Below are 13,835 nucleotides of genomic sequence, written 5' to 3' on the forward strand. Positions count from 1 at the left end.
CTAAAACAGTTATTAACAATAAGTTAACAATGTTATAAATATACTTATATAAGTTAATAGTAAAATCAAATATGTTGAAAGTATTCATACTTACTGCTTTTGAATTAGAACAGTTTCTGTTTCCATCATTTCACTAGTTTGTCTGCTTTATATACACTTTTTTTTTCGCTTTTTTTTTTTTTTTTTTTTTTTTTTTTTTTTTTTGTCGCTTTCTAAGATTATCCTTATTTCAAGAGGAAAAGGTGTTAAACAAAGCTGAACAATCGGGTAACTGTTGAAACCATCCAACCTTGGTCGTAAACACTATGTTAAATAGATGGTATTCTAACAAAATGAGGTAAGTTCCCTGAGAGCGGATCTTCCTGCATTTATCTTTCAGCTAAACTAGTATTCATAACGAGAAAGAAAACCTGTTTTGCACTAATGAAACCTGTATCAGGACTGGCCTCAGTTTTGAGAAATGTTAGAAGATTAATAAATAAGAACATTAAATGTATGGACCTGCTTGGCTGCACTGCAGGTAAAGTATTAATCTGCCAAAACCTTCGGATAAACCATAAAAAGCTATTTCCACAAGTATTGGGAACATAAATGCCTGTATATAATATTGCATATAAACTGACTACAGATCTGAATAGATATCAGTAAGAATAAAAACTGGTATGGGAAACTGGATATAGATATTAAAGCATTGTTATGAGTAAAACCTCAGCTGTGCCATTGCCTTCACCCACCTTACAGAACTCGAGGCACTACTGTGACGCGTGCGTGTACAAGCCTATAAACTAAGGTTAATAGAAAGAAGAAAAAAAAACATTGCACACCATACAATAAAGTAAATTCTGAAGGCGCATTTTGTTATTATGTGCACACACACCCTTTCAAGTCATATTCAGTAAATTCCAAAAGTTTACAAATCTGTCACGCCAAAAAGAGGGTGCTTCAAAAGGACAGGACACATTTGGTTTACCTTACTCTTAAATAAAAACAGATAAAATGTCTCAATAAAAGTTAAAAGGACAGTGACTTAAAAATAAAATCAAGGGCACCATCAGTTGTCCCCAATATAGAGTTCTCCCTACAATAACTTTGCCTCTAACTGGGGACTGATGCAAAACAGTGCAAAAAAAAAAAAAATAATAATAAAATAAATAATAATAAATAAATAAATAAATAAATAAATAAATAAATAAATAAATAAATAAATAAAATAAAAAATAATAAATAACTTGACAATCAAAACAGTTCTTAAATAAATTATATACAATTATATATAACAAATAAGTAGCTGAGGATATTATTTTTATGAGCTGCCTCTGCAGTAATCCTTAGCACCAAAATTTTGTTTAATCATAAAGATTACAACATTAAGGTCACTTATCTTGGGAGAGTTTAAATTTATCTTGGTCTAAAAGAACAAACAGTAGGCTTACTGAAATAAATTGAATAACTGCACAGCATTTCTTTCTTTATAGGGCATGGTATTCCATCAGGGAAAAATTTACAGGAAATGACCTTTGAACCATGGCATTGAGGTTCCTAATAGCATAAATGTATGATTTTAAAAAATTTCTTTTTTAAAATCTTAAAATACTTATACCAGTTTCTTTAAAAATATTGCTGCCAGTAAAATGTGAGACTATATAATTATGCTGTGCAGTAACCAATTTGATTGCAAATATGTTCTGCATCCCTGTGGGGACATAAGTAATAATTATCAAGTTAGAATAAAACATATCTAACAAACACTAAAATCATTTCAAATATCTATTTATCCTGCCATTTATACAACACTGCTACCTCCCTCCCCCTCCTTTTCTTTAATTAAATTTTACAAGTCATAACAAGATTATCTTTAACGACCTAAATTGGAAATATTATGCAATGTAAAACCAAGGACAAAATAAAATATTGACTTGACAACATTAAAAGACTTGTACCTTTAGCATCATCAACATAAACAGAAGTTCACTGACACAAAAAAATTATGAAAATCTGAGCAACAGTTGTCTATCTGTGATTTTCATTCTTTTTTCTTTTCTTTTTTTTTCTGGTTTAATTTTTCTTGAATGATACATGTTTTATAATGTTGTATACTTTAAAAATGCCATAAATTTAGGTAAACAATTATTTGGAAAATAAAGCTCAGCTGCCATAAATAACACCTTAAAATTTGACTAATTAGATAAATGAGAAATATAGATAATTTACAATCTGATTTTATATTAATCCTTATGTTAGTGTAAAAATGCCTTTTTTTTTCGTATAAAGTACTCATGTAAATGGGCATTAGAAAAACTTTGGAAAACTATGTCAGGCGGGGCTCAATCCAATCCTGCACAGGAACTCTTTGAGGATAAAAATGACTAAAATTCCACCAAAAAGTTTGGATCTAGAACTAAATAAAACTGGTTAGAACCCTATTTAACAAAGCTCACCCTGTGTAAATCTTGAGTCAGTTATTTTAAGTTGACTCAACACCAGACACATTGCTTTCATATAATATTTATGTGCTTGACACAATTGGCTACCATCATCACTGTAAAGAAGACGGATGTCAAATTCTCAGATTTTTTAAGCATAAAAGCAATAGCTTTTTCCTTTCGTTTAACTATAAAGTTTACCAACTCATCAAACTAGTTAAGACAAAAAGAAACAATATGCATATGGTAAAAAAAATCTAAAATTTGAGGTCTGTGTTCAATTACTGGCAGTAAAAATTTTCCATTGGGTAATAATATCCGTTGCTCCTGTGTGAAAGAAATCATTTTAAAATCATATATCATATTAAAACACCCATTCCTGTCCTTTAAGTGATATCCCCATTCACTTTATCTAAGGCAAGAGAGGCAGGATGATGCAACCTAGGATGCAATAATCAATTTAACATTTAAATGCTAACTTTTTTTCAGTTAATTTTTTTTTCACATAAATGAATTTTTATCAAATTTATATCCAAACTGAAAGTTATTCCTCCAGGTTGACGCTGCTCTATCTGGGCTAGATAGAAAATGTTCCATTATTCCTCTCCGGTGTTATGCAGATGAATTGGTCGAACAGGATAAATAATTATTCAAACTTCACCTCCGCTGGAGTTTCGTCTTCTTGTACTGCCATAAACATTTTTTGTACCAAAATGGTAAAAGAGGCTGAAAAAAAAAAAAGTTTGTTGAGTAAGCAGTGTTATATGTAGAGCTATCAAAGTTTTAATCCAATATTTGACCTACAACTCTGATAAAATATGACCTAAAGTAACAACTTTAATGTTTAAAATTCTACATGAAGTCAAATCTTGCAACTTAACCCAACCAAATGCCACCATTTCCAAATAGCCTAACTCAAAGAAATACCAAAAGGTATCATCTCATACTTCCCAAAAAATAAAATCTGACGAGAGATAGTCTTTCTTTCTTTCTGTGCTATATACAACCTTCAGTTAATTGATGCTATTGCAAATACAGCATTAATGTGTCAGTGACTTCTTTATTTGCTGGTTTTTTACCAACTGTAGAGACCGATAAATAATTCAAGTTTATGACCAAAAATGTGAAGAAGGTGCACTTTTTACGCCATTCTTTGACTGACCAAATGGTTTACGTGGCTTATTCTTTGGCATGTCTACTTTAGTGTCGTATAAAAAATAGTAGAAGTGGTATATATGTGTTACAGGGAATCTTGGCCGGCTTCACATGTAAATCTAAAAACTTCACTTTTTTCATTATCTTAATTTTTCATTTTTATCATTTTCGAAATCTCATAACAGTGCACTTTCTGACACTAAGCTAACTCTCTTTTCAAAACTTTTCAATTCATATTTCAAGTATTACTAACAAAACATTTTTTGGAAGAAATATCAATTAGTGTTGTTCTAATTTGCCGAGTAATTACTGTAGTATTGAATCAGATATCTGTATGTGCATTTTTGTTGGGTGTCAGAGGAGTAGGAAAAGAATCACAAAAAATTCTTTACATATATATCACCTCAACTGGAAATCTAATAATCTACATGGCTAACCTGTTAAGTTCAGGAAAGATTTGGGTTTTCTCTTCCAGAGCACTCCAAGCCAGTAGACCGGGATTCCAGTGGACATGATCAGAATCCCTATCAGACATTCCTTGGCCTCAAAGATCAGAGGTAGAACCAGCAGGACAAAACACATCAGCACAAAGGAGATGGGGATCCACAGTGACACCTATAGGAGAGAATGGCAATGATGAGGATTGAATATGAATCAACTGCACCACCTGTAGCAGATAATTTGGTTTATAAAATATGAGAAAAAAATAAACATTAACATTTTTTAAAGACAATATATCATTTAATGCGGATGAAATATAATAAAACATAAATCCAAGTAGGATTTACTTATAGCCTTAAAGCAAAGCATTATAGTGGACTGAATAAGGGTCTGGTTTACAACCAAGTTGATCTGAGGACTTACAGATTTGAGGATCAAATATGGAGCAACCCACTTGAAAGCATGCCGATATTTAATTGCTCTGCCCTTGCAGTGACAGCTTGCTTGGGAGGCAGGGAATCCATTGTTAGGGGTTAATGGGGCATGCTTTTAAGTGCAGGACATATTTGATCCACGGACTAGTTAGCCCGCAGAACAACGGATTCTAAAAGGGCCATAAAATTTTAAGCCTAGAGTATCCAAAATAAGTCATTTGAGGATTAAAACTGGGTTCCCATCCCTAGATCAATCTAACAGGATCGTTCCATCTCCATGGGGTCTCTCGCTAAATTGCTTTCAGTTCAAGTTGGTTAGACGTCTGGCTAAAGCTGATAAACGATAGTTAATTTACCCCTATCAGCTTTATGAGGCATGACAGACATCTAAGCTGCCCAAGGTTATTGCAATTAAGCGAGAATCCCCTCGGAGATAGTTCGATCCAAAGTTAGTACAACAGTCTCTGGAAATGGTCTCTAAGTACCCCTCACTCACTACTCACCTTAATAGGACGTACTGCATTGGGTTCTCTATATCTAAGATATAACAATCCTGTGACTGACATGAAGACAATTAAAACCTCTATGAAGGTCATGTAGCTGATCAATGTGTACACATCAGTGGTAACCAGCATCAACAGGGACAGAATACACTGGAAAGGAAGGTTAGCCAAGATTACTTTAATTTCACAATTATTATTATATTGTAATTCTTAGATCTCACTTTAATGAAAGAGAAAAAGACAAGAAAAAAAAATCATTACTTCAACCTCAAGTTGCATTTTAATACTAAGAAACATTCTCCCAAGTTTGTGAACAACAAGTTACATGGTTGCATATCCTGTTAACAAGGAAAGTACACCGCCAATTTAGGAAAATGCTAACAGCGATGACAGACAAAGGTGATGGCTAAATGTCTGTCCATAAAAACGTTATTGATTAAATCATAAATTTTAGTCTAAAACGTTTAAAAGTTGAGGGTGACCTGGGAGTACTTACTGAGAACAACAGTGCTGGCACTGGGGTAAAATGTTTAGTATTAATAAGAGACAAAAAGTCAGGAAGGTGGCCATTCCTACCACCAATGAAAAATAATCTGGAAATAAAAAAAAGTCTCGATTAAATGGCATTTCAATAAATGAACAAGCATTTGACATGCTTCAAAATTATTCCTGATTTTGTTTTGTTGATGTTATAAACATTACAGAATCTTTTTATCATATCTAAAAGTTAGGTTTTATTGCCATATAAATATCTTAACTAAACATAATAAACTCTTAATATATCACATTGAATGTTATCAGGTGTGTTGAGGTGACCATCACAGTAAAAAAGGTAATTATGAAATTTCAGACTTGAAATCCATGCTGTCTAATCATATCAAAAGACAGATCATTGGGTGGGGGATAGGGAGGGGGTTGAAAGAGAACTTTTCTCACATCCTCTCCTAGTTTCAGCCTTCATAAAATATTATTTCACACCCACATCCGTGAGAAGTGAACTGGAAAAACCATGGTTATAGCAAATGGTACACATATCCCACCCACAAATTTTCATACCAGATTGAACTTTCTTCAAAAACAAGGGCAATTTTCTCCTTCTCACAAATCATTGTTCCTTCGAATGACCACTCACTATAAATTAAGCATACCTGGAGGAAGCAATAATGCATCCATTCAAACCACCAAAACAAGAACAAGCCACAAAGACAGGCATGATCCAGGCCATTATACCAAACATCTTCTCTGCAAATGTCTGAAATTAATAAATAATGATTAATTAATTAATTATTATTAACATTATTATTATTATTTGTTACAGAAAGTGACCAATTTTGAGGTTCACTTTAACCACATACAATTTATGTTTTAGAATTAACTGAAACTGAAAAACTGACTTAATTTATATTTAAGTAATGTTGGTATGAAAAAACTGAAGATGTCACTTTTTAAAAACAAAACAAACATGATCAAATTCCACTTTAATGGAGTATCGCAAATAACAAGTCCCCCTTTCCTTTAAATGTATTTTAGACCAACAAACCAACTAAATTCCTTAGAAACATGGGTCCCGGATAACATTTTTTTCTCCTTACTTACCACAGCCACGGCATCAGAAGCTAACATCTCTGCTGGCGATAAGACGGTAAAATAGGCAATGTTAACCAGGATATAGAAACCAGTGACAACAGGGATAGATATCCAGATGGAGCGGGGGAGATTTCTATGAAGAAAAAATAAAGAAAAATATAAAAATGTCCTATTCAATTACCTTTTTACAACTTTTAAGTATATGGAGATAATACAGAAATTTTTGAACTTTTTATTGACAGAAACTGTAGGACCAGAATTAGGCATTAAAACTTTAACATTTCTGATTATTTATAAAATTGTTATAACAATACTATATGATCCAAAATATATATTTTGAACTAAGGTGATTTAAAATCAATCTGCATCACTTCAATAGTTGTCAAATAAGTCTAGTAAAAAAAAAATCTAATCATTTTCTTATAATACTACACAATGTTTCATCATTTTATTCATATCATGATCTTATTTCAAAATAAATGACACATAACATAAAATTCAATTTCTGAAAAAAAAAATTAACAAATAGTACAGTAAGATTTCACAGAAATGAAGTCCAGTATCAAAACACCACTGAAAGATTTTGCCCAGCAAAGATGGTATTGGCAGAAGTATAATCTGCAATAAACTTTGTCACGGACAAATGGCAACTAATAACTTCAATACTGTTTTGATTCCAATGATATACATCTCACAGTAATAACCATTCCAATTATCCAAAGTCACATTCAGTGAAATACAACCCACCTGTATATATCTACTATTACAAAGATAACACCATCAATTTTCACCAACAGAAGGTTTAGTTTCTCCTCACAATCTAAGAGACCATTCCCACAGATATTTAGATCGATCTATCCCCCTGGGAGTCTCACTGGATTGCTGTCAGCTCAAACGGCTTAAATGTCTGTCCCACCTACTAAAAGCTGTAAGGGAGTAATTAACTTTGGTGCGCGCTCCGCTCCCGGAAGCTGACAGCAATTTAGCGTGAACCCCCAGGGAGTTAGGTCGATCCAGATGGATCTATCTAAATCTGTGGGAACCTAGTCTAAGATGGTCAACCTCTCATTGTAATATTAATGAGGCATGCTAAGCCTCATCCTTTAGTGATATCCGCTATTGTATATCAGGAAACAAAATACGCTGAAACTTGGATCCTCACCCCTTTAAAACTTCCCCAGTTTAATTTATGTAATATATTGCTGCACTTGCTGGTACAAGTTTGTTCTACTTCTCTACTGGGGAAAGGGCAGCTTTTGAATCTCCATAGATTGAATAAATAAAATTTGTTTTATTTGTTTATTCATTTATTGATGGGGTGGCCTTCGTGCAAAAAGTCTTTAAATTTTTTTAAGACTTGTTGAACAATTGCATTTATTGTGTTGTTAAAAAAAAAAGTTGGTAATTCCCAGCCCCATTAATAATTATAATCTACTTAGAGCAACGTTCTACATGACAGTACTCAAATGCACAGTTTGGTTGTGCGGTGTGTGAAATAATAGAATAACACCAACACAAAAATAGGGACTAGCTGATACAAATATATGTGTGGTATAAATGTCTTCAATTGACATTCCCCTACCCAGGAGTTTCAGTTCCAATGCTTGCCAGCTTCCCATTTTTCAAATTTCCACACACGCATGCTTATCATAGAAGAACTGGTCCCAGGAGGGGGGGGGGGGGGTCAAACCAACATCCCCCCCACCCCGCTCTAGAGGCAGACACTCTGACCACATGGAAATCTATTTTGAAGTGTTAACTACAGGCCTGGACATCCACTGAATACAACAATAATCTATCTCAGTTTATTTTCCAACAGAGAGTATCCCTATCCTTTTTACACATTGGTGAAGAGATATCATTTGGTGTCAAGTGTCATCAATAAAAGACACAGAAGACATAGGGGTCTGAACTTAGTTTATTTTCCAATAGAGAGTATCCCTATCCTTTTTACACATTGGTGAAGAGATATCATTTGGTGTCAAGTGTCATCAATAAAAGACATTGAAGACATAAGGGTCTGAATTTATGACCCCCATGCTGCAAAGTTCAACAAGGCAGCAAAGCTGTCAAATGTACAGACAAAAAGAAGGAAAAAACAAAATAGGGTACAGTCAATTCTGATGCAAAAGTACATTATGTTAAACTGCAAATTCAACATCAAATTTTAATTATGCTCAACATGTAATTCCAATGTAAGTAAAATATGTAACAAGCATAAGGCTTCAGCCCCATAGGACTTCAAGTTCAAATTCTGAAAATGTATAACTTCCAGAAAAAGAAGTCAATTAGACTGCTTTTCCAACTCAGGCTGCATTTTAGTCCTGTACGTATTTCTTTTTTGAAAGTTTGGCAATCATAAGTAACATGGTTTTCCCATAATGGTTTTCATGGCAGCAGCACCCAAAATTGTGTGTTCTTCTATTCTGATGCAATATTACATAATGGTTAACAGCATAATGACCGTCAATTTTTAATAATAAAATAAAGGTATCATGGATTTTCAGAAAATGTGACTAGCATGGGTCTTCAAGCCTGTGGAACTTCAAAGTCACACCTTGAAAATGCCAATATGTGAAAAATTAAACTTTCACAAAAAAACTGTTTAACCGGCAGAAAGAATTACCAAACAGATTGCATTGCCTACTGAAGCTGTATTTAAGTCCCATGTTTCTTTCTGTAAGTTTGAGAACAGTAAATGACATGGTTTTCCTTAAATGGTCATCATGGGAGCAGTGCCCAAAATAGGTTTATTTTCAAATTTTGATGCAATATTACATAATGTTTAACAGCATAATGATCATCAATTTTTAATAATATCATGTATATTCAGAAAATGTGACTAGCAAAGGTCTTCATGCCCATGGAACTTCAAAGTGACACCTTGAATATGCCAAAATGTAAACTAGACAGCACTGTGCTGAAATGGGTTTATTTCCATTTTTAACACTTTTTTAATATAAGATGAAATAAACAGTTTACTGCCATTTTTATATGATCAACTAAGAAAATTGATGAGATGGGACAAATATCAATAGAACTGTGTCAAATGTCCAATTTCCTCCATTCTGACATTCTGAACATAGTAAATGATTGAATCTGACTGATATGAGTTTATTTCCATTTTTGACACTTTATTACACAATACACGATAACAAGTTTACCATCATTTCTACATAATCAACTAACAATGTTGTAAAGATGCAGGAAATGTCAAACAAACACTTTTATGTGTCTCATTAATTAAATAATAAGACTGTTAACATGCCTAAGAATTGAATTTGAGGAAATGTGAAAAAACAGCATGACTTCTAAAATAATGGCCCAATTATACTAATTTTCAAACTCAACCTGCATTTTAGTAAGATTGACCACTCCTGTGAGTTTAATGACAATAGGTCTATCTGTTTTTCTTATATTGTGTTTACAGTGTTGCATATATGCTAAAAAGTGAAAAAACAGCATAACTACTAAAATAGTGGCCCGATCATGCCGATTTTCGAACTTGACCTGCGTTTTAGTAAGATTGATTACTCCTGTGAGTTTCATGACAACAGGCCTATCGGTTTTCCTTAAAATGTGTTAACAGGGTTGCATATATGCTGAAAAGAGAAAAAACAGCATAACTTCTACAATAATGGCCCGATCATGCTGATTTTCGAACTTGACCTGCGTTTTATGAATATTCATCAGCTCTGTAAATATAAAGCCAAAAAGTAAAACTGCCCTCCACTTATCGTGTTAACAAAGAAAGTGCACGGCGCCGGCATCGGCATCGGCGACGGCGACGACGGCGACGACAGACGCAGGTGATGGCAATATGTACAGACACATCTGTGTCTGTACATAAAAAGCTCTGCAAGAATGCAATCAACTAGTTATCCTTCTCATGCTGTTCGTGTGTGTGTGTGTGTGTGTGTGTGTGTGTGTGTGTGTGTGTGTGTGAGAGAGAGAGAGAGAGAGAGAGAGAGAGAGAGAGAGAGAAAGAGAGAGAGGAGGGACTGAAAGAGAGCGAGAGAGCTAACAGAAACCAAAGGGCCAATTTTCCTTCATGTCCCCAATACAACAAACATTTAATATGTTTTATTTCTCCAAATATCATAAAGACCCCTTTGAAATGGGCCCCTTTAAAATATTTATAAAGCAAAGTCACACATACTGGCAACAGCATGTAGTACAGTGAAATCAAATTCTGCCATATATTCACTACCGACTATAAAATCAAGGTGCATGTTTAAGTTCAATCCCACAAAAAATTCAGACACATTATTCCACCACACAGACCCATATATAAGATTCATGACATTAAGTTGAAATAGACAGGTCCAATTAGACATATACCACATGAAAGATATATAAAAGCCATAGGCAGATGCCACACAAAACTAAATGACAAATCATCACATATGTTCTGAACAGGTGGCAATCCATAGCTGTATTTACACATAGAGAATCAAGTTGTAGGCTGCATTTACACAGAGAAATGATGATGTTTTAACGTTAACTTAAATGATAAGCTATAATAATGTATCATACTTTGCCATCTGTTATGCTTTAATTTTCTGTTAAAATTTCATTCACAAGAAGTAGTAAGAAATAGTAGTATGCAAACATTGTATTATTCTGTCAGTGAACAGCTACTCAGCTAATGCCTGTAATTTCATTCATTCCAACACAGAATAACCTTAATTGTATCGTATTGTATTGTACTGTATTGTACACAGAAAATTCAGTCATAGACAAACCAAGTTACGGAAGTGTGTAAAGGCCACAAAAAATCCTTTGGGACATATGAACCCTACATATCAATCCTATAGAACATCCTAGAGGAAATATTCGTAAGGGAAATCAACACATTTTCATCTTTTCTTTTTACTGCCTGTGCTCATGACATACTATAACATAGTTCAAATCTTCCATCATTTAAATTATTCTGTATGATTGCTGGTAATATCTAGCTTCATAAATTTACACTATAAAAAAGGCAATTTCAAGTCAAAGGCTTATAGTCCCCATTGGATTGAATTGGTTATTTTTGGAAAAAATGTGTCTGGTCCAATGGCTAGTTCAATGGCTGATGCAATAGGAAGTCTCTCTAATGATTACTGATACATGCTAATTTACTGAGCCATTTCAAATCAAAAGCTCATAGTCCCCATTGGATTGAACTGTTTATTTTGGGAAAAAATGTGTCTTGTCCAATGGCTAGTTCAGTGGCTGATGCAATAGGAAGTATTTCTAATGATTACTGATACATGCTAATCAACCCTGCTTTAATCCTAAAAATTCACTATCCATTCACGCTGTTTACACATGCACTGAGCAAACCGCAAATTCCACCCACTCTGGCTCACGGCCTGTTTCATCAGAAACCCCCACTCCTGATGCAATGCCAGTTAATGGAAAGCTATTTCTTATCCCACACTCACAACGTGGGCATGACTATGAAAATAGAGATAAGCTCATAACAAAAAGAGCCTAATCAAACTCAACTGGACAAATATCTATTACATGCTATATCAGAGAAATGCCAGACTGACAATGAGAAGAAATCAGGGAGTACCTTGGGTAGCCTCTAGACATAGAGGTCATTGAGTTCAAATTCACGTAGTAGTAATGGCAAGATATAAAGGTTACAGTTTTTGGTTCTATGACTAATATGGACTTACAGATCTCCTTCAGATACTAGTAACATAAAATATCTTTTGATGATCTGAGAGAGAGAGAGAGAGAGAGAGAGAGAGAAAGAGAGAGAGAGAGAGAGAGAGAGAGAGAGTCATTAGATCATTAGGGCTTAGGAGTTTCAATTGAGGGGGGGGGGGTGAAGGATCGGGCAGGGAGCTGTGAACAAATGCCAAGCACTACAGAAAATTATCCCAAATTGGGTTATCAGGGCCTGTGTATACTGGAAAATACCGTCTGACCTGAAATTTCACTGTGCACGGTTATCACAAATAAAGCAGACGCGGGCAGACAAGAAGCCTGGGTTTGGGACCAAACCCTGGAATACGCCTTAGATCCCATAAGAACTGAACTAAAATTTCTGGAATAACAGAGAAAAAAGTTCATGTCTGTGTTGGGCATGATAAACTATAGGAGTATCAGGGCACATTATGGACGAGATAACAATCAAGTTCATGTAAATATCAGAGTTCAAAAACATACAAAAGTGTGTTCTAACTCATTGAACAAGGTCACTACATACAGCCAGGTAAATCCATCAATATTGGGGTCAATGAGAACATCTTAATATGGAACAAGGTGATCAATACAGTGGACAATGAAGTGGTCAAAGAGCCATTGGTCAAATACACCTGACTGCACTATGACAATTTGCACAGAGGAAACTGCTGGAAATACTTGCAACAGGTTAAGGAGAGAGAGAAAGAGAGAGAGAGAGAGGGAGGAGGGAGAAAGACAGGAATTGGATATGCCCTAATAAGGCAATAAATAAAACATTCTCAAATGAGACTGATTAGCATCAGCACGAATGACTTCACATTAGTACCTCTGATACAGACATCAGTTATGTGACCTTGTATATTACGATATAAGGACAGGGCCATATTTGAGACATCACTGCCATCTAACATGCAATGTGCATTTTATCTTTTTGAAAAATTGACATAAGACGTCTGTACTAGACTGCACCTAAGTCACCTTTACAATTCTTTCTGAACAAGGGATGAACTTAATTTTACAAAATTAGATATGAGAGAGAGAGAGAGAGAGAGAGAGAGAGAGAGAGAGAAAGTTTGCAGATCTTGCACATCACTATAAAAAACAAGCCCAGAGGTCAGAAACTAGATAAAGATGCTTTTACAGGTAAAATTAGCTCAAAGGTCATGCGTAACGGATCACATTTGAGGGAGGGGGGAAATGAGCACACACACACACACTTCAAGAAAATCAATTTACAAAGCAGCGACTGCTTTCTGTGTGCTTGTTGGAGCCAAATTAAATTCAACTTTTTACAAAGCAATGACCTTTCTGTATCTCAATGAGGAATAAATTACTGAGCCATGACTGATAGTAATTGATCTATTCGAAGGAAAACTGCCACATAAAATCTGGTCACTGAGGCTCGTGCTTATCACAATATGCCTTCATCAGATTAAAGCGGCCTGCTTTAAAGAGAAAATTATCCATTAAGCCGCTGGACGTCAGTGAAATCTCTAGGGTGGAGAGGATTGGTTATCTGACTTAACATCCAACGCCAACACTTAATGTTATAATAACAGTTATTCATTGGCGTCCACCTGGTGGAAAATGGCGGGAAAGATGTTTCTATC

The 13,835-nt window shown here is 34.5% G+C and overlaps 1 protein-coding gene across 2 annotated transcripts in view; it reads right to left on the minus strand.

Annotated features, from left to right (window-relative positions):
• Positions 1 to 2,070: 2,070 nt before the first annotated feature.
• LOC106173150 (Y+L amino acid transporter 2) overlaps positions 2,071 to 13,835 on the minus strand; it is a 36,447-nt gene continuing 24,682 nt past the window's right edge. For both annotated transcript variants that reach the window (XM_087012217.1, XM_087012216.1), the window contains exons 5-10: positions 6,553 to 6,676; positions 6,105 to 6,208; positions 5,453 to 5,549; positions 4,957 to 5,106; positions 4,016 to 4,193; positions 2,071 to 3,149 (exon numbers count right to left, since the gene is read on the minus strand). In XM_087012217.1, the coding sequence (XP_086868343.1) occupies positions 3,070 to 3,149; positions 4,016 to 4,193; positions 4,957 to 5,106; positions 5,453 to 5,549; positions 6,105 to 6,208; positions 6,553 to 6,676 (733 nt within the window). In that variant the 3' untranslated portion in view covers positions 2,071 to 3,069. The remainder of the gene's footprint in view (positions 3,150 to 4,015; positions 4,194 to 4,956; positions 5,107 to 5,452; positions 5,550 to 6,104; positions 6,209 to 6,552; positions 6,677 to 13,835) is intronic.

This window comes from Lingula anatina, chromosome 4, assembly GCF_051362555.1.
Source record: "Lingula anatina isolate TDL-2025a chromosome 4, LinAna3.0, whole genome shotgun sequence".
In the NCBI taxonomy this organism is placed as follows: domain Eukaryota; kingdom Metazoa; phylum Brachiopoda; class Lingulata; order Lingulida; family Lingulidae; genus Lingula; species Lingula anatina.